This window comes from Trachemys scripta, chromosome 2 (assembly GCF_013100865.1).
Source record: "Trachemys scripta elegans isolate TJP31775 chromosome 2, CAS_Tse_1.0, whole genome shotgun sequence".
Taxonomy (NCBI): Eukaryota; Metazoa; Chordata; order Testudines; family Emydidae; genus Trachemys; species Trachemys scripta.
The window spans coordinates 27356566-27379208 of NC_048299.1; the positions used below are offsets into that span (position 1 = coordinate 27356566).

General features: G+C 39.7%; 1 protein-coding gene across 14 annotated transcripts in view; it reads left to right on the forward strand.

Moving 5' to 3' along the window:
- PARD3 (par-3 family cell polarity regulator) overlaps positions 1 to 22643 on the forward strand; it is a 658319-nt gene that overhangs the window by 520633 nt on the left and 115043 nt on the right. For all 14 annotated transcript variants that reach the window (XM_034760104.1, XM_034760102.1, XM_034760103.1 and 11 more), the window contains one exon: positions 853 to 1110. In XM_034760104.1, the coding sequence (XP_034615995.1) occupies positions 853 to 1110 (258 nt within the window). The remainder of the gene's footprint in view (positions 1 to 852; positions 1111 to 22643) is intronic.

Consider the following 22643-nt stretch of genomic DNA (forward strand, 5'->3'; position numbering starts at 1 on the left):
TGCTTTTTATTTGTATGCCATAAAATCTATTGGAGTCCAGATTCACTCCAAAGTGAATTTGAGTGTAGAGTCTTATCGCAATATCTAGTGCTGGAAAGACCACTTGAAAGAACAGACTGAGCCTGCACAAACTTTCCATGACAACGTTAGGATAGGTGAGTGGATTGTAAGCAGGTGACTCCTACCTAAAAGAGTGGATAGCCCTGGCTGGGAAGAGAGGTATGGGCAGGCACTTATTTTGTGTGAGGAATCGTTGCTTTCACCAAACATCTATGGAGTTAAACAGTAATGAAACCTGTCCCTCCCTACCCTTGGCATATATAATTCCCACCTTTAGTTAATTCAGATGAACTTTTCTGAGGGCTTGTCTACATGACCCCCCAGTTCGGACTGCAGGAAAGTGAACTGCAGAATGCACTAGCATGCTACGCTGTAACTCCCCCATGTGGACGCTACAAATGCAAACTAGAAGGTACCTAGTTTGGGTTAATGTATTCCTGTTTAAACAGAGCTACATTAACATGAACCTAGATATCTTTTAGTTCACACCCACAGCATCCACACAGGGGAGTTACAGCGCAGCACATTAGCACCCACTGCAATTCACACCCCTGTAGTCCGAACTGCGGGGCCATATAGACATAGCCTGAGTTGTCCCCATGTAGACCAGCCCATAGACTGAAATTGAAAACACTTGAACATACAGGATGTGCCTGTAATATTACCCTAACGTGCCTGCTAGTTAGCGAGGAAAAAACCTTGAGTTGAAAGAAGTATATTATTGTGAATAAAAGTATTTTCACATGAGTTATTTTTTAAAAATTCAGTTTCAGACTTGTTTTTATTTTGCAGAATTCAAGCTAAAACTCGGGAATTTCGAGAGAGACAAGCTCGCGAACGTGACTATGCTGAGATCCAAGATTTTAACCGGACATTTGGATGTGAGGCTGACCCAGTGTATGCTGGAATGGCTTCATATGACTCTTCCACAAATAGTGGCACAATGACTTTGAACACCAGGCCCCAGAGCCCCAGGGAAGGACAGACAGTTGAAGCGTTGTATGCCCAAGTGAAGAAACCAAGAAATTCAAAGTCTTCACCTGTAGACAGGTAGGCTCCAGACATCAGTCAATACTATGTTTCAAAATTCAGCTTCATAATGTTTTTGCCATAGGAGTACTGTTCATCAATTTTAAAGCCAGAGCTGCATTTTATTAATGGCTTTTAAAAAGCCTTTATGTAGAAAAATATTGAATTAACACAAATCAAGTCATAATGGAACGAGAAGCACAAGCTTTTGTAATGATTCTAACATTTCATCTCATTCTTTAAATGGTTTTGGACCCAAGATTCCCTCTTTAGTATAATTCAAATTACAGTCAAACTTGTAACAGCCTTGGGTTTAATTATCAGAGGTCTTGCTAATGTGATTGGGGGACAATGACAGTTCTGAATTCTGTTTGGAGCAATTATTTGAGCTGTGCAAAACTCTTATAATGAAACCAAAAGCCTGGCAAAGCTTACCTGGATTCTGATTTTATTGCAAATCTGAACCTCCGCCCAGCTGTGTGAACTTTTTGAGAAAACCTAGGCCATGTAATTGAACTAGGGCTGGCTTTGGGCCAACTTCCTTACCATGGACTCTGGTGGGGAGAAATTTGTGTGTGTCTGTTTAGTAGTCGTGGGTGGAGCTGTTTGTTTTTGGTTGCCAAACTAAGCTATATATGTCAGTTTTGCATTGCTTCATTCCCAAATCAGGTACAACTCTACTCTGTTTGGGCTGAGACTTGAATTCACCTGAAAATTTGCAGCAAAAATTGGGACGCCAAATTCCACAATCAAGAACTGTCAAAAATTGTCTAAACTTCTGTAGACCAAATGTGGCAAAGTTCACACAGCTCTATTTATTAAATAACTAAGAAACGCCTCTTTTGTTTCATATTCCTAGCGTGGTAGCTTTGCATTTTCTAAATTTTGCAAAAAAAATAATTTTAAATTCCTAATACAGAAGACATTAGTAATTCAAAAGAATATATACATTCATCGCAGATACATTTTAGCTCAAAGATCAATGCTGCTGCACTTACTATAACCCAATGAAACCATTTCTCAGGGTTGCAGTATTTGAGGTCTGTAACCTACATCAGAATACGACTTTAAATTCGCATATTTCACTTAAAACCAACAGACATTAAATTCCCATGGTGCCAGTGATGATGTAGCATTTGACCTCAAGGGGATGTAGCTGTCACCTATAGTTTAGCTGATTGTTTAGAGCTATTTTGAATAGAAGGATGGAAACTGTTATGGGTAACCCTCAGCTGGACCGAGTGGGAAACATTTTTTAAAAGGGGCCTTCATCATGGCAGAAATATGTACGTTATAACAGAAAAATACGCCATCAGATATTGAGAACTAATGAAATTTCAGGTGGACTTTGCCAAACATTTTTACTAACATTCAGTAACATATGGCTGCCTTTCCTTTTTTGATCACTCTGGTTTTCTAAATTGCTTAGCAAATACGCATGGTATAGGGCCTATTCTGTGCATAAAATAAAATTGTTTATAATAAATACAGTCTGAATATACAACTTTTTTCCCCCCTAAACAAAGACTGTTTCACCTTTAGGCTTGGAGTTTTACATACCTTCTTCCTTTTTACTTATCCCTGTATTGACCAATGGCAATATAATTAGGTGCCAGAAATCACATCACTTTTAGTGACCTTGAAAATCAAGGTAGTCTGGCTGGATAGTGTGGTTGCCACACTGACTTTTACAACTGTTTTTGTTAGACCAAAGGCACTGTTTCATGCCTGAGTTGAATAGTATCAATGTCATATGAAGAAAAAGAGTTATCTTTGATGAAAACCTGACAGGGAGAAAAGTAAGACCTGCCTGACCTAGCTAACTATGTGGGATCGCTGATGAAAGATCAAGGACAGTGAGAGAGAGCAAAAGTGAAGTTATGGCTGGGATATTGGACTGTGGTGATAATCAAGAAAGCAGAATTGAAGAGCACACTAGTCTCTTGTTTGCACCTTCAAGTGGTTAGTTATTGAAGTAAGGAGGACTTCACTAAGGATTATTGGGTCATGCCACAAGAAAAGGAGAGACCCAGTATGCCCATCAAAATTGAGAAAAAGCAACTCAAAAGCTAGAGTTGGAGCAGAAATAGCCATCTGGACAAATGACTTCGTGAAAACAGGGCAGTGAGGAAGCAGGATTGACTCCAGACAAGGGAGACAGGAAACCTAGTAAGAATGAAACTTGGAAAAAATTGAACAGTTGAAATGAAAAGGAAATCATATTTGTAAAGTGCCCATCACAATAGTTAGTATCTGGGCTCTATGATATAGACTTGTCTAGTATATGGAATACTCTCCAGCAGGATCCTAGCTCTCCGCTCTCTCCTCCCACTTCTTAATAGAAATCAAACTCCAAATGGTGTTGGAAAGTACCTTCATTAAAATATGGGTATTGCAGCAAGTCCGAGAGGCTCACGCTCAGTTTAATCTCCTATCAAAAGCTTAATCTGTGGCTATGGGTCCTAGCTGAGAGAGCTTGGCATCTGACTCTTGCAAGAGCTTCGTCTCTGACAGATGAAAACCTTGTTTGAATGCAGCTGCTACTCTTGGACACAGAGGTGAGAGCCAGTCTTTGAGATTACCGGGGTGGGTCCCAGTCTGCTTAGGACTTTGTGAATGAAGATCAGGATCTTGAATTGATTTAATATTCAGTTGTATTGGAACCAGTGGAGGCCTGGGACATGATAGAGCTGCTTCAGACTCCTGGATGTCCTGCCTCTAACAAAGGGGAATTGAGGCATCCACCAAGATAGTATGGGGCATTGTTCTGGGCCCCATATGAAGATCTTGATAATCTTACTAAAATCCTTTAAAATAGGATGGTGAGATGACGGGTAGTCTCCTCAAAATGTACAAAAATCTAGATAAGACATTCATCTTAACTGTGTTAATTTTCCCACAGAGGCTCAGAGAAAGCTCTTGCCAAGAACTAGAGTCTTTGGCTACTTGTAGTCTGGAGAAGGGTGTGGTATGTTCATAATCGTGCATTGTGTGTGCGTATCTTCTTTAGCATGTGGGTCGCTGCCTGCTTCACCATATTTATCTTCTTGATGGCCTTTATGGTATCTCCAGGGAGATCATGTTACAGTAGTCTGGCCTGGAAATATTGAAATTCTGATTCACCCGTAGGTCATTATCCAAAAAAGGGCAGTGTCTCTGGCCAGCTATTTATAAAAGTCATTCTTTGACGCTTAGGTTGTGCATTACATTGACATGTGCCTCAGCACTGTATCAACCTGCTAGCTTCTTGTCACCATCTTCCAAGCCCTGAATAACTTTGCCCCTGTAACTCGTTTGCCCTCATCTTGTTTCTGATTGCTCCCCCTGCCTTCTCTTCACCAGTGATGCCAGTCTCATCTGCTTTTTGTCATTTCCCCACACAAATATCTCCATGCCTTTTTCTATGCCATCTCCTATGTATTGACTGCCCCTTCCTAAGCTTGTTTACAAGGCCTATAACCTCTCAGCCATCAAGTTTATCCTTATAAGCCACCTCTCATGATGCCCACAGGGAATTTGATGACTCATAATGGCTAATTTGAGAAGTAATTGGGAATAGTATTTACATCCTAAACATGTTGTTTGTATTAGTGTTGACATAAACTTGTATCACAATGATGTGACTAATCACCATTTTGATTATAAGTTGTACCCATTTGCCCTACACCATCTCTTTAAATATGTAAGTTCTCCTAAATAGAGACAATCTTTTCCTTCTCTTTGGAAAGCGGCTAGCGGCCATTGTAGATGTTAACAGAAATTAATAAAAATAGTATTTCCTCAGTAGATCATCTGGTGGATTGCCATTACACGGTTCTAACAGCATCCCTGTCTGAAATGTTCAGTTTATATTAAAAGTGGGGTAGTTTAGTTGGAACATTTTCTTTTTATACAGGTTTGTGTTTAGTGCCAAACAAAATTTGACATTTAAATATGTTTGAAAGGTTATTTGAATTTTCCTGTGAAGAAACCTGTAAACAAAACGTCTCCAGAATAGCTTGCATACTGTTGTTCAGAACTTATGTCAAATCTTTCCTTAACTTACAGCAGAACTATTGTGTTTAATTGTGAGGCTATGGTCAGGGTTTGTTTTTCTGTAATATCCTGAGACGACTTTTATTTTCATCGAGACTAGCCATCAAGTTGCGTAACCTTAACCATCATGCTATCTGAATGATAACAAGCAGTAGATAAAGCGTATAAACATACAGCTGCTCATTATGATCTTGTGAAAGCAGGTTTCTGTGTTAAGTGTAAGAATGCTATAGCAATAGCGTCTATGGGATATGAATGCGGTGTTGTCCTTGTAAACTGTCAGACAAAAACTGTCCCAGCACTTCTTTTGCATCGTAATATATCTAATCAGCATGCTTCTAAAAATCCATTTTTTCCCTGCTGAGTGGGGGGTGCTCAGATTTTTTTTAATGTCATGAGAACTGTTACGATGTTTGACAAATTTCTGCAATACATTGAAAAGACAAAAAAAATTTGTTCCTGAAAGCATCTATCCACACCTTTCCCAAAATGTAAATAAAAATGATGTTTATAATGCCAAAGTAAATCAAAAGAGAGAGAGGTGTTTGCTAACTAACTGGGGATATAGATAATATTGTGGTCAATTCTCATGCAAAAGTTAGAACATAAGAACGGCCATACTGGGTCAGACCAAATTTCCATTTAGTCCAGTATCCTGTCTTCCAACAGTGGCCAATGCCAGGTGCCCCAGAGGGAATGAACAGAACAGGTAATCATCAAGTGATCCATCCCCTGTCACCCATTGCCTAACTGCAACTTCAATCGTGCCAGTTTTCACTACAAGAATTCTGTATAATAGAATTTATGAGCACCTTCTCTAGGACCTTTTCCTTAGTAAATTTCTGTATGGGATTCATAGGGCTGGAATTAGGGGTTCTGAGGATTCTGCCACACCCCCTGTCTTGAAGTGGTTTCCATCAAATACAGGGTTTACAGTTTGGTTCAATGGCTCTCAGCGCCCCCACTATACAAATTGTTCCAGCATCCCAATGGGGTTTCAGATTGCTTCAGAAATACTTCTGTATGCAGAATTTAACTGAGGTTAGAGGAAAATAAATCAGTGATGGGTACTATAAGATGGTTCTTTTAGAAAGAAGGGTACGATCAAGCAAGTCATATATATAGTTTGACATTGTGACGTTCTTCATTTTGAGCTTTTATGAAATCCTTGCAGATTTCAAGCCTGCAGTAATGTAGGTAGATAACAAGCTTCAGTGATTTTCAAAACCCATTTTAAATCTTAATAATTCTAGTCATATCAAATTGTCTTCTGTAGCACTAAATATGTTTTCCAAATCAATCGCTAGGAATTACAGTAGGTGACTTTTCTTAACAGAGGAGGAACTTATATGTTCCGAGAATGAAGAATATTGAAACTGTAACAAAAACCAGGCAGTTTAAGGGGTTGGTTATCAGTTCAGCTCCAAGTATATTAGTTGTCTTAGCTATATTAGTTCCATTCTGTGTTCTAATGATTTGCACAGACAGTTTGTGCTGCTAAGATTTTGTTTAAATGTATCATCTCTTCACTTTAGAAAAAGAAAGAAATGTGATGGAGTTCATGAGGCATGTTTATTTTACATGACTGGACCGAAAGGGTGTCTTGGGAATTGCATTCCTGTAGATATGGCTTTTAGTTTAGCTGAGAAATGTGTGCTAGTATGTTTTACATCATGCAGAAGAACACATGGACTGCTGATCAATAATATTTTTCATGTAGATGACGATGCTATACAATCGAGTTTTTATAGCTATCACCTAACATCCATAGTTGAAGAGTCCATAGAAAGACAGATCCTAATGGGCATTTACTGGCTGTCGCCATGTAATCATTTCCCACCAAGAGTGCATTGTCCTCAAATATAATTGAAATAAAATAGGCACTGTGCTGCTGCAAATCTAAATAGCTTGAAAATAGTAGGCTAGACTCCCCCAACTCAGTGAGGACACTTTAATGGAAACATAAATACCATAATCATATGCTTTTTGCATTCATTTGACCATTAAAAAGAAAAATGACCATTTTAGAAGAAGAGACCTCTGTGAACTGGTTTCTTTTCCATCAAAACTGGAATCAAGTTATGTCAAAGAAATATTTGGGGACTGAAAAAAAAAAAACCACCAAAAAGAGAAACAGTTGCCTCAGCTATCATCTGTTTAGTGCTAAAAGGCAACTGCTGTTTTAAAAATTTAAGGTCACACCACATATTTTCATTTGCTGCTCTTACAGATGAGAGGGAGCATTTTATTTAGATGTTAACTATTTGTTCAGTAGTGTTCTGCTTAACTTGAGGTGGGAATAATGAATTCTTCAGAGTAGCAAGACACATTGTAATATAATTTCAAAATATATCAAAAAGAGTAGAATAAACATACTCATTCTTTCTGGACTATGTGAAATAATTCTCTGTAATAGCCCAGTAGGTCACAAAAGCTATGAAATATTATATAGTAATGCCAGGATAAATATTGGTTAAAAAAACCAAGACACCTATACTGTTATATTAAACTTCTCCTTTATTAGTAATGTCAGTCATAGGAATTTTCTTTAAAGTCTGAGGTATCATTCACACACATAAATCTAAGCTTACTGCCATACCCATAATAGATGAAGATATGAGTTATTACACAGGATGACACATCCTGTAAGTGCCAAGATTTTCTCTTCCACAAAAGGAGTTATGACAGTTCTTTCATTTGCTCTGAGGTGCTAGTATAGGAGCATTGCAATGAAATGAATGACTAAGGTAATATAAACCACCTAACCAATGACATTTTAAACTGTTAACTACCTGGGTTGAATAAGGCTATAAGTAGCTCCGACCCCACCCAACCTTTGTTTATTGCCATCCTTCCTATGGATGGTCTGTCTTATATTATTCTTGTTTAGTACTGCCTTACTCCACAAGTAGCTGCACTGAGATTAGATTTAATGGGGCTACTTGCAGAATAAAGGTACCCCTTCATGTGAGTGAGGGTGACAGAATCAGGCCTTTATATTGTAAGCTTCTCAGAGCAGGGACCTGTCAGTTTTATTTATACATAAGGCTCCATAATTCATTTGTGGTGCTGTATAAATAATTTTTTTAAATCCATATATTTTCATTAGTGTTACCTCAAAAACACCGGGCCCGATTCTTATTTACAGAAAACCTCTTCTCACCGCTCTGGCAATGTAAAGGAGCCTTACATTTATGCCCATTATAAGGCCCCTTTACACTGGCAGAGTGGTGAAAAGAGGCTTAATGTAAATGCGACTCTGATTTCCTATTAAAAGGGGCTTTTAAGAATGGCATGCGTCCTGTCCTGGGTAATTCAATGACAACATTGTGGGGAACAGCTAACCGTCAGACCTGTCCAACGCACCAAACTGAAAATAATACCTGAAAAGAGAGGGGCGTGCATGTTTGGCTCGTCTTTCTCTTCCTTGTGGCATATTCTTCCTATGACTGTGGTAAACTGTGGACAGCTAGTAAATGGGGTTTGAGACTCAGTGGGATCCTTTGTGCCTACTACTATTCCATTTGATTTTCGCACTTACTCATACTTTACATGAAGTTCAGTGCATTCCTGTTCTTCCACTGCCAGCACCATAAACCAACAACCCTGATCCCCTAGACTGCCTAAAAATAGTTTTCTGTCTTATAGGCCTGTGGATCTAGGGACCATTAGAAACTAATAGCACTGGTATTCCAGGGACTTAGGTTGCTTTCCTTTTTCCTCCTTGAATCTTGATGGACTATAAAACAAATTTTAATATAAATTCATGAGGATTTATGTAGAGCCCTTATTGTGAGGAGTATTTGCTGTGACACTATCCAGTGTTTGGGTTATGATGGGGGGGGAGAGACGTGAAGATTTACAGTGAGCTCTATTCAAAACATTCATTTTAATTACTCAGATGATCTGTATACTCTCTGACTAGATCCCAAGTGCTGACACTGTTGTGAGAACCACTTAATTATACATTTACCACAGCCTCACTGAAACCCTGGAATGTTTGCTTCTTCCCTCTCCAAACAGGCTTGATTTGTAATCTAAAGAGTGACAGCTATTTGTTGTTTTTCCAAAAACATAGTGAGTTAGTACTTCTAGAAATGTTTTCAATGGGAAAATGTATGGCAAGATAAGAAAGAAATGAACTTCCTATGGAAGGTTACAAAGCAGGAAGTGAACTCGGTTCCACCCAAAAGTACACCTTGTTGCTACTATACCTAAAGGTTGTTATAATTTTCTAGAAGTAAGCAATAACTCTTTTCAGTTCTTTAAATGATTTATTTAAGTGCAACTATTTTCTATGGTGAGCCAAGATAGTTATAAAAAGTGTAATTTAGCCCAGCAGAGATTCAAAACGTGTCACTCTTCATCAGTATAACTGTACAATCAAGATGCAAAAGTGGAATAAGACGACATCCTGTTGCCAAGATATGAAAGAAGAAAGCAGCTTTTGGTTTTTTCATGCTGTAGAAGACAAAGTTTAATAAAAATAAACTTGCACAGTGTTTTTCTTTAGAGTGAAGCAATACTTGATATAAAGGAGAAAAAAGCTGCTATTTCAGCTGTCTAGTTAGTAATTATCATAAAATATATTCCACCAATGAACTATCTAGCAACAGAGTGAGCACACAAAGTTCTCTACTACCCAGCATACCTGTGCTGTAGAAGCTTTGTGGTTTTCTTGTTGAAAAACATATAGTAAATGCTTTTTGAAAGCCTTAAAATGCTTTTGAAAAGCAATAGCTCTTTCAGTTCTTAAAGGAAGTGTTATGTTCTTCCCATTAGGTGCTGTTAACATCTGTTCCTTTCTAGTCCTGTTGACCTAAATGTGCAGTTGGGGCCTGATGTTGTGCAACAAAGTTATAGCACAGGGCACTCCATTTGTACTAGGCACTCACAGTGGACATACACAGATTTAAAAAATCTCTAAAGGGCATAACTATTAACATCAGCAGTTTCCTGGATTGTACCCCTTCTGAGCACAATGGGCGTACTCTACTGCAATAAACAAGAAGTAGTTTTAGAACAGTGTTTGAGAAAGTACAAGAATTGCCTTGAGAAGGAGGATGGAAATACTGTTTAATTTGTACCCTTCAGTGAGGCTCTTAGGAAAGAGATGAGGTGAGAGTACTATTTTAAAAAAAGAAATGAAATTAATTACCTCGGAACCGTGTGTGTGACTGCTTCATACTTACATCCCAAAACCCACTCTGATTTATTACATGGATATCTCTTATAAAGGACATGTTAGGCATTCCCTATATTCCCACTATTGAGGAAGTAAGTAGCTCAATTTAGTTCACCAGGACCACTCAGAAAAGTATAATCTACCCTCAGTAGTAAATATTTGCAGGATCCAGAGGCCTTAAACTATATGTAACTTACAGCAAGTTGTGTGTCTCTGTGTCTCCTTGTGTATCTTGTACAGAACACTGGTACTTCTTAACAGATAACATATGATGATGATAATAGGTGAAAGGTAGTATAATAGTTAACTTCTATAATGTTCTTATAATTAGCAAACTCAATTTGACCCACTGTTATTTTATTATTAGTCTTCTTTACATGTAAAACAAACTATATTTAACCAGACTGTTTATTCTTATAGCCTGGCTTGTTTGTTTATGTGACCTAAAACATATCCTGCTTCCAATCCAAGTATTTCATGGTTGACGGAAGTGGTGCAGCCTTGTCAGGGGGAAAAGAGTCCTGTACAGGAACTTTTAGGAAGGAAATGACATCACTGTGTGGGGTTTTTAATGCCTTTTACGATCTTGTAAACTGATTTAATGCTTGTGAAAGGTTCCAGAATGACAGCCCTGGAAGTTGAGTAGTTTCTTAAAGACCCAGTTTAACTTTTTGTTGGCTGGAAAGATATTATGCTTCCCACTCTTCCCCTTCTCAAACTGTATAACCAGTAATGTAATGTATTGGTACGGTGTGAATGATGGCATACTTTTCTAAGAACTAAAAGATTATATATAAGAACACTGAAATCTTGTTTCTCACGGCTCAGACATTGAGATGTTTAGAAGTTAAAAGGTTTTTCACATGATCTATTTTATATGATTATGATTTTCTGAAAAATGTTCCTGTAACATCAGTTGTACTTACTCTCTACAGAATTATTTTCCATCCCTTAAAATACCAATGACATTTAAATAGGTTTTCAATCTGATGTATTTGACTCATGCATGCAGATTTTTCTTAGATTATGGACGTATGAAACATTTTTATAGTTAATAGAGCAGATATTTGTAACTGATAAGCAATTGAGTACAGCATGTGATCATTTTATGCATTTGTCATGTTACATTATTAATATGAAAGAAACATGAAAAGAACAGGTTTTCCTTCATTTTAATTTTTATAAACCATCTAGAAAATTAATATTAATAGATTTTGTAATAATATATAGCACTTGTATAATACAATACATTATTTAATAAAAATGTTCCCTGCATCTAAACACTGAACCATTAGTGCAGAAGAACATGATGCCTATAGAAAGAGTCCTACTATTGGGCATCTAAGACTAATCCTCCTATCCAGCACCCTCACCTAACAAGCAGAGGAGAAGGAAGATAACAGTCTCAATTTCTGGCCTATCGCACTGAGACATGGTTTATTATTACTTCCAGCTCATGCCTCTCAAGTAACCTAATAGTTGTAGTATATGGCATTGGGTATTACATGTCATAAAGAAAACGCTACAAAACTGTCTGATTTTCTTTATCACTGGCATAATACATCTAGTACAAAAGTAGTAAAAGGGTTTCCTCTGTGTAGTTTTATGTATCCTCTTAAGTTGCACTTTGTCCATTTGCCTAAGATCAGTTACGTGCACAGTTCCTAGAATGGAGTCACATGAACCCACCCCTTCCCAAGGATAGCTAAATACCCCTCAAGGAAGGAAGGAATGCATCTGGTCTGATTTAATTAGCTAGGTGTGATTTAAAGGTTGCAGAAATCAAAAAGGCTTATTCATTTTCCCTCAATAATCATTTTCCTTAATATTTCATCAAAACCTGCTGATTTGGAGACCACCTTCTGGGCTTTGATTCATTATGACTGCAGACATAATTTAATTTTTCCCCTTTTTCTCATTCTGTGATATACTCTTTCATCTCTGAGACACTGTTAGAATGTTTCTAACATTCACAGATTGCTAATTGATCTAACTTTTTTTAAACTGTACTTAAAGCTAAGATCTCTCTGCTGTAAAAGCAATTTTTCATGCATTTGCTTTTAATACGTTTTCTTTCATTCTGTGCATCTGATAATGTGAAAATTTTCTTACATGTGTACTGAAAATTAAGGACATTTCATTTTTTTATGCCCTAGTAATAGTAAATCACATTCCTCTGTAATTTGGAAACATTCTTGGGCTATAGACTAAAGATGATGCCAGAACATTGACTCAGAAACTTATTTGTTCTACAGTCATTTATTATTATCACTACTACAGCACTCAGATGTGTGCAAGGTGCTTCAGAGTACCAATACAAAGAAATGAATTCAGCCCTGATGAGTTTACAATTTCAGTTTGGGTGTGATGCAATGGGTGAGGGTAACAAACATTAGGGAGGTCATGGGGGTGAGATTAGGAGTAGTCTTTAAAGCAATAAGGTCACACAGTTACTGAGTTAGATATCTGCAGATATTTATGGTTCAATTGGAACTAATTTGAAATTTAAAAAAAAATTACTGTTGAGTCACTTTGCATAAGCCCCACATCAGAAGTGTGTCTCAAGGAATTTGAATGAGAGGGGGTACTAACTTGGAGCACCAGAATTGAAAGGGCATTTCAATGGAAGAAGCCCGACTCAAAAGAGCTAGTTCCATTCTTCTGGCACCATGGAACTCTCAAAAATAAGAATCTAGCTCATCTCTGCAGGAGACAGAACCTTCTCTGGGGGTGAGGAGACAGTGGAATGAACTTCCCCAGGAACAAAGGCCTATCCCAAAACTCACCACTTTCCACTCCAAGTGCAATGAGTGTTTATTTGACCTGCTTTCTCTAGCATAAAGACACAGATAGCAATAGGTATATTAAACAAACAAAAAAAACCCACAACACCAGCACCCTACCAAAACAAGACACTCCACTCCGCATGCTTCTCCCTCTGGGGAGGGGTTAGGAGAACAAACAACACATGATAGATCACATTGCTTAATGCTCTACTAAAAGGTGCTCAGATACTAACGTGAGGAGCAGAATATAAAAATCAATACTATATAGAATAGACTTCAGCAGGACTATTCACGTGAGTAAGGGTTGTGGGATTGGCACCTACATGACCATACTCTGAACACTGGTAACTTCTAGTTTAGAAAATGCATTAGTGCTGCTGTTTTCAATGGAGTTACACTGCTTGCTTCCTGATGGAAAATCTTACTACATATTGGAGTACAAGGAGCCTTAAATGCAGGTTTTAACCCTACCAATCACTGGTTACGTGCCGACAACAGAATTCAGTGGGACAGGAAAGATAAAACTACCCGGCAGACTGGGACTGGTTTTGGTGATGGTGGATCTGGAGGAGCCAGAATCGTTGTATTTTGACAGTTTACTTTACTCATCTCTCACTCATAAAAAGACTACACTTAGTGAATGCAGTTGATGTCCATACTAGGCATGTACATGATTTAGAGCAGGATCATGTTTTTCTTTTAATATGCATGATGATTTACCTCAATCCAGTCTAAATTGAATTTCAAAAAATATTCTCTAGGTCTTGCTTAGATGGTCAGAGCTAAATTGTAGCTTGTCTTCTAAAGCCACATTGAATAATTTGAGTAGACTCAATTTCATTAGCTTTCATTAGTTGTACCATTTTTGATGGTGGGTAAAATTGCTGCCGCTTAGGACATCAGAATTGAATAGGACAATCGGTGGAACCTAGACAGCATTCAACATTAGAAATAATCTTGCTTCATTGGGCCTCAAATTTACATTTTTTAATACTCCTTACCATACTCACCACTGCCTCCATCGTGTATGTATATATATTGTGTGTGTATGTAATGTATACAAATGTATATAAAGTGTGTGTCTGTGTGTGTTGAGATAGACATAAATATGTACATCTGTTTAATATATCACTTGATAACATCAGAAATGTGAAATTTAAGAATCAAGATTATACAGGAATTGAAGGATTGTGTAAATAACACAGGATAAGGGCCACCTTGCAAAATTATAATTCATTATTTACATGCAACATTTCTTGACATATTTGCTGATGTTCATAGTTCTTACTCGTATTGCATTTCCATAAAATGAATATTTTGTTCATACATATTTCATAGTTACACTTAGCCATGTGGCTTGTTTTGCCTGAATTATTTTAATAAATCCATTGTCTCTTTCATATAGTATGAAAGGGCAAACCATAACCCTTAATTTTTTTTTGTCGTCTAGGAAGTACATGAAGCTACTTTTTCTTTTCTCAGAACATACACTGATAAATACTCATAAAAGTAACCTTTATGATATTAATAAGAGAACTTTAAGAATACAGCTGTGCAATGTCTGTGCTATTGGAGTGATGAAAATGTATACCAGCTGAGGATCTGTTCCTGTATTTGTTTACAGTTTATGCCTTTCAGTTTACTGCAAATTCTTCCACAGAAGTCATACTATGCTGGCACTGTTACTATTATTGTGGCCCTGCTTTTATTATAGCACTGTTTCTGTTACACTTACAAAGGGCTTTTAGCTTTCTTATTTTAACATTTTAGGATTCTGTAGCTCATCTGTACACAGCCCTTAGCTGGAATTTAGTATAAAAAAATCATGGCCCAAAGAGATTTGATACTGCATTATCAAGGGACTGTAATGAAAGCTTCCATCCAGACCACGACAACTGCTCACCTACTCTTGTTTTGTGAGCTAAAAATCACAGATAGTGAGTGCTGTGGCTTTGCCGGAGAAGAGGGTAAGGGCTCCACAGGAGAAGGTGATAGGGAGGAAATGGAGCATCTCCTCTGTAGAGATCAGGAGCTCTACAGGACAATGATCTGGGAGAGAAAGCTTACTGCTGAGCTCAGCTATGCTTCCATCCCCCTGCCAGCATGTGCTGGTGTGAGAAGGTTACATGTTCTGTGTAATGATCCACAAGTTGATCTATTATTTAGAGAGGGTTGTCTTTCATCTACACAACATATTGGCACACCCGTCCATGATCCCAAAGATCTTTATAAATTTAACTAATGCACATATCAGTATAAAGATCCATTCACCCCACTACTGAAACCTTCACCCAACGTGTAAAGATCCCTCTACTGAAATGCAACTACCTCTGGAGTGAAATATAACAGCTGTGACAGGAAGTGAAGACTATTGAAGTCAGTTGAATCTTCAAGGGGAATTCGGTAGGCAAAGATAATTACCTGAGCTGGAATTTGGCCAGGGCACCAAGGTTAACACCAGTTCATGTATGAAAAGTGCCAGGTGACATTATTGTGTTGAATTCTAGAAAAGCACATTAATTAGAGATAGAAAAGACCCTATTGGTCCAGCCTCCTGCTTACACAGAATTGCATCTTACAGTATATTTTCTACCACCGTGTCCAGTCCGGTTTCAAATGTCTTTTGGGATGGGTTTTTTTCACCACCTTATGTTGGGACACTATTCTTCATCTTTATACATCACAGCTAGGAAGATTATTTCTTGAAATTTAACCTAAATTTTCCTTTTTTAACATCATCCACTTATTCCTAAATACTATGCTCGGGTTCCTGAGAGATGCTGAGCACTTGGATTTCCCAGCAATCCCTGAAGGGTATCTCTTAAGATCAGATCCTGAATCTTTTTCTCCTTAGCATCTATACCCTTTGCATATTTGTAGATAGGTACCAGGTCTCTCACTTGTAAACTTAGTTCATGTCAGTCCCATTAGACCCTTAATCAGTCTGTATCCTATTCATGTAGAATACAGCAGGAATACAGTTTAAGGTAATTGAGCAATTACATCATCTCTTTTGTGCTATCTGTAATTATTCAAGTCCCCTCTTTACTGCAGAGGACGGTGAAGACTGGGGCTTCAGGCACCTCCCATTTTGGAACTGCCCAGTTATATAAGAATTCTGAAAGCTAGTTTTTCAGTTCTTCTGCCACATGACATTTCTGTAGTCGGAAGTCTCACAATAACTGTATCTGCAGAAGGGTAACCCTTGATTTCATATCTATCTCAGTGTCAGGAGGGGAAAAAAAACCTCCAATCTTGTTTTTGTATAACATCTCTATGGAATTCATATGAAAACTACTTCACAAAAATAACAAATATTCAGTTTTATTCTATTTTGATTTCATATTGTGCCTGTTGCTGGTAGCTGAGCACCTCTGAAGTGCAGCTGTGATAATTGCCATCTTAGCTGGTGCACTAGGGATTGAATCAGGGACCTCCAAAGCTAAAAGTATGAGCTGCATTAGCTGGAGCTGTTTAATTGAGGTGGTAATAAACTCAGATCCTCTGCAGATCAGGCACAGAGGGGATGCTCACCAGTGGGTCACACAGCCGCCCTTACAACAGTTATTGGATGTGGTGGTTTGTTTTCTGTTACAAAGTTTTTCTTTCCTGTTAATAACATGTCCAGCATAATACTTCATTGCCATTTTCAGTATTGGAGGGGCTTGTTTTAAAATGATTTTAAAATATAGTAGGTTCATAAGGCAGAGGTGTGTTGAAATTTGCATACCATTCCAGAATTCATCACCCACTTCTACACCCCAATTTAAAAATGTGCTAGCAGCAACAAAAACAAGAATGAAGAGGAGCAAAGAAAAGATGAAAATCACAGAATTTTGAGCATGGTGGGAGTAGAGGTGAGGGGATCATTTTAGATGGTGACGAGATATGGGGCAGGAATTAGGAAAGGTGATCTCAGAGGATAAGAGGATTGTTACGAGAAGAGACAGAGATGGTGGGGAGAAAATGAGACTTGGAAGAAGAGTGGTGGCGAATGAAGAGAGAGGAGCTGTGTGTCCAAGGGAAAAGGCAACTGGGAGTCTGGAGCCTGAGAAGGATGAAGAGTGGAGCTGGAGAGTGCAGGGGAAAGGAAACAGCCCCTAATCTTTGTCATTAAGCTACACAACTATACGAATACACACATTATTCACTAGAATAAAACAATAAAATGTTGCTGTTAAAATATTTTTTTCTTTTATGAGCCTTTTCTCCAGTATTCACCTAAGATTAACCTGGTCCATGAAACCCAAACGATGTTCATTCCCTCCCTGCAACATCAGCAACACTACAGGAACAGAAATAAGGCCTGGCTGCAGGATCCCATTATCTAAATTCAGCCTTTCTCCATGTCTCTGTCAGATCAGAACAACTTGAATGGGCATGAAACAGCAGGAGAGGCAATGTATGTGCTCAGGTTCTTGCAGCTCTGTCACATTACCATCTCATTGTGTCTGCAAGGGTGCTGCAGACTTGATTAAAAAAATTAATGATGAGAAACAAAAATGAGAAAGAGGAGAACAAAGGAAAAAAGTAAAGGGAGCATGGAGGAAGTTTACTGCATAAAAGTCATTCAGTTATCCCTCAGAGCCTAGATCCCTTGTCTAATTGTCTAAGTTGGTCCTTCAGGACTGAACTGCTTAAGTGAAATGGCAGTGCTGTGGTAAGGTAACGACGGGAGGCAGGTTGTGAACAGGATTGCACATATATGCATGAACAGTGAAGCAGAGATTCCATCTGTTCGTATTTGTCTCGTACCCCTGTTAGTAGCAGAGATGCAAAGACTGCCAAATAAAAAGACTAAATGCTAGCCAATAGTCCCTTCTGGTCAAGGTTGAGGCATTGGTGGTACAGTTTGAGGAAACGTGACCTGATCCTTTGTATGCTGTGCTCTTTCTGTGACTAGTTTCCATCTCCAGGGCTGTAAATCTGTCAGTTTACACTGTATTAAATTTGTTTAGAAATCTGAAGGAAAAGAAAAACAGCATAAAAATATTTCATTGCAAAGTCATTGGATACTGAAGAACATCAGAACTGAGCTGAAGTAGAAATGAAAGAGCTTTAACCAGAATCAGTGTAACATTGCAGCTGTTTATGCCAACAAAATACCATGATTGGAGGGACATCATGATGCGTAACTTTCAACCTTAAAGCACTAAGCAAGAATAAATTTATCTTTGGTACCTCTCCCGCCACATCCCTTGAGAAGAGAGAGCCCTCTTCCATCACTTCCCCTGACCAAAAAAAACCCCTCCTCCCAGCCTTCTAGTCCTGTTCTATCATCCCATTTTAAACAAGTCCCAGGACACCCAAGGCATCCAACCACCCGTAGACTGAGAACCATATACTTTCCACTCACCTAAATGCAACCATCCCAGGTTATCAGTTCATTAGCTCTGTTGACTCCCTATCAAGTTCTTCTTTGTCCCTGCCTTATTTCCCCACTGAAACCAGCTCAGCCCTCTCTTTCCCAGCTGTATGAAAGTGTCAGAAACAGGTAGGGTGAGGAGGCAGATGGCATTAGGAGCATAGTCAGGGAGAGGAGGTGGGTTCCCATTAAGGAGCATGGCAGAGAAAGTCTATTTCATTCTAGGCACGAGTCCTAAGCTGTACTCCCTTCCAGTGGCCAGAAGCCTAGGGTTTGCCTAGACAAATAGTTGGTGTGCAGCCCGCTGGGGTGTAAATCTACAGGGCACAAGCATGCTGCACACTACCTGTCCATGTGCACCTTGCTACAGAGTACTAAAAGGTCTCTAGTGTGCACTGACCTACTCCTGTTTAGCAAGGTAAATCAAAGTGCAATAGGGAACTTTTAGTGCACGGTAACAGGGCCACATGGACAGGTAGTGTGTGGCACACTTGTGCCCTGTAGATTTACACCCCAGCTTCCTGCACACCTCTTATTTGTCTAGGCAAGCCCTTAGTTTTCTTCCCTAGCACATTGCCCCATGGAGACTTTCAGTTTCTTAGGAAATTAGCAAGTCCTTGGGTAGTTATATATTTTTACTTGTATAACACCCTAAGAGTATGGTATGGCAGTTTTTATAGATTAATAAGATACAGTCACTGCCTCAAAGGTCATAGAGTCAAAGTTTAGACATAAGACAATGTAAAGAGGGTGGAAGAGAAAGGGGGAGGACAAAGGTTACAACAGTACGATCCTCATGTGGTTGCTTTTGATGACTCCAGGTAACATACACCTGGAAATTAGCTAGTTTTGTAAGGGATCATGTACCGCCTACAACAATGCAAGTATTATCTGGAGTGTAAAAAAAAAAAGTTTCAGAGACACAGAATCAGAAGAAAAAGTGCTTTCTTTAGTCATCATAATTCTTACTCATGCTACATCATTATACTTACATTTAATTTAAGATTTTAAAGAACAGCTCCTATTCATTTAAGATTTCCATCAAAAACTTCTTCCAAACCTGCTTAGTGCTGTATGAATACTGAAATGATTCATGCAGCCAGACCTTTCTAACTGAATAATTGATACATTTTGACAAGCTGAACATACAATTGGGTATATTTGCCTCACTATATGCGTGTGATGATTAACGTAAGTAGGAACTTACGTATGCTCATCAAGGGGAGAAAATGCCCCAGTGTGGCTATTGCCTGATGGTTCAGTGAGCTGAACTTTGGTACTAGATTTAGTCTGTTGATAATGTTTAACAGAGTATAGTGATGGTTTATAGATCTGCATGTGAAAGTATAAAATTCAGTGCACTGCAGAGAGATTGGGAGCTAATTACAATGGTAAGAATGTAAATGGACACTATCAATTTGTTTAGGCCCCAAAATTTACCCTGCTAAATTCTAAACCATATTCCTGGAGGATAGATTAATAAACTCTTATTTCTGCCCTCTCCTCCCCCGCAGCTCATTGGCAGCATGATGCCATTGGAGCCATGCTGCCATGGCTGCCTCCAGGCCCCTGAGAGTACATCTACACTGTAATAAAACACAGTGGCATGGCCGCAGCTGGCCTGAGTCAGTTGACTCAGGTTTGAGGGATTAAAAATCAGAGTGTAGATTGTTCAGACTCTGACTGGAGCCCGGGCTTTGAAAGCCGACATGGTACATGAGTCTCAGAGCCCAGTCTCCAGCCCAATCCTGAATGTCTAGACTGCAATCTGTAGCCCTTCAGCCCAAGCCCTACAAGCACAAGTCAATTGACCCGGTCTCTGAGAGTCAGTGTCACAGGTTTTTTATTGCAGTGTAGACATGTACCCATACGCTCTAAGCAAGAATAACACAAGCCTTTAGATACCAAGGGGATGATATGTTACCTCAGACCCCATATATAGCCCACTTGCGCCTCCTTTCCCAGCTTACTTAGTCATTGAACCAGGACTCCGGAGTGGAGATTGGAGTCATGGAGGTTGCTGGACTTCTTTTCTGTGGAGGGGATGGAGGGAAATCTGTTCATGTAGAGTTCTCACCATGTGTGGATTCCAGGGGGACAATCCAAATTATTTATTTATCTGTTTTTCTCTTATGTATTTTTATAGCCCCCCATTACTGTAATATCTGAATGTCACACAATCTTTAATATATTGATTCTCACAACACCATGTGGGGTTGCTGCTATCCCCATTTTACAGACAGGGAACTGAATCAGAGACTAAGTGATTTGCTCAAGGTCACACAGGAAGAGTGTGGTGGAGCTGGGAAGTGAACCCAGGTCTCCTGAGTCCCAGGTTAGCACCATAGCGACTAGGCATTCTTTCCCATTGTTTGGAGGGGGAGGGTGTGTGTGTCTGTCTCTCAGTGGACACGTAATACGATGATACCTAGACACATGATGACTAGTGTTCTGTCACATGCATTCATAAGAACTTGTGTGTAGTAAATAAAGTGTGCGTGTGTGTGTGTGTATAATATAAAAATACACACACACACACACACCCCACACCTTTGCATTAATGTAGCATCATATATGTCCAATGCACAGCTCACATTGACTTCAGTTGCAGCTCTGCACTTCTGTAGTTCAAACCCCAGTGTCTCAAGTTGGGCATCCAGAAAACGAGGAACACACAATTAGTGACCACCTGTGAACAGTTTGGTTTAAGTGACTTGTCCAGCATCACACAGGAAGTCTGTGGCAGAGGGAGAGAGAGAATCAAATTCTCCAGGGCAGCATTTGACTGCCTTAATCATGAGACTGTCCTTTCTCTTCCTGTGATTCCCTGCCCCATTCTCTACATACCTTCCAACTTCAGCAGCAAATGAAGCAGGGATTCTAGAAAAACAGCCTCCTTCACTGTCCTGATTCATCCCTAGAGTGGGTCCATTCTCTACACTGAATGAGGCAGGGATCCTGTGGAAAAATAGTATGTGATCATATACTGTAGTTAAAAATCATAGTGCAAATACCCAAGGCAGATTAATTAAGTTTGCAGCCTTAATTCTGGCATTTCCTAACTTTTGAGTGCTTGACTTTGCAACCGACATGTTTTTAAGATAGCTTTTGGGGTATAATTGCTAGGTTTTTAAAAAAGAAAACTTTAAAAAAAAAATTGCATCATATTGACATGGCTCATTGCCTCTGACCTGTTCCTGTTTGACTTCTATCTTTTCACTGCCCTCGCTCCTTGCCCTAATCCCATTCAATTTGCCTATCCAGTCCCAGTCACCACTCCTCAGGCTTCTCATCCCAGTCCTAATCTCCTTGCCTAGCCAGTCCTCAGAGCCCCCCCTACTGATCCAACTGTTCCAGCTCTCCCAGCTTCGGCCTTCAATCTGCCTCTCACCCACCCCCACTTGCTTCCAGTCCTAGTCTCCCTCCAGGAGATCCTCTTCCAATCCCTTCTCAGATTCTTTCCCCTGTTGACTCCTCCCTAACTTCTTGTCTCTTTCTCTTTTCCCAGCCAGTCCCAATTTCCCTATATCCCCAGCTTCTTGTCAGATCTATTTCCCCTCCTCTGCTCCCCTCACACTGATTCCTAATCCAAATTTGCTTGTCCAGCCAGTCCCAGTCTTCCCACATCCATTCAGCTCCTTATCTGAACTCATTGTTTCCCTAGCCAACTTCCTAATCTGTCTCCCACCACCACCACCACCAGTTCCCTCCTCAGCTACTAGTCAGCCTGCTCTGGCTCCCAATTCTGTGCCTAACCAGTTCCAGTCTCTTCCCCCCTCCCCCACCAGCTCCTAGTCTCCTTGCTCAGCCAGACCACTTTCCCCTCTCTCCACCTGGCTCCCAGTCCATTTTCTTGCCAAACTGCCCCAGCCTCTCTCCCTGTGCAATCTTAATTCAGCCCCCTTGCACCTGTGCATTATGCTAGGGTTACCATACGTCCGGATTTTCCCGGACATGTCCGGCTTTTGGGGGTTCAAATCCCCGTCCGGGGGGAAATCCCCAAAAGCCGGGCATGTCCGAGAAAATCGGGAGGGAGGGATGGAGGGCTCGGCTGGGGCCTCTTTGGCCGGGGTCGCGGGGCCGGGGGCATGGTGCCGGGCCGGGCGGGGAGCCGGGTGGTGCGCCGGACCGCGGGCTGGGCCGGGGTAGCGGGGGGGTGCGCCGGGCCGCGGGGCCGGGCGGG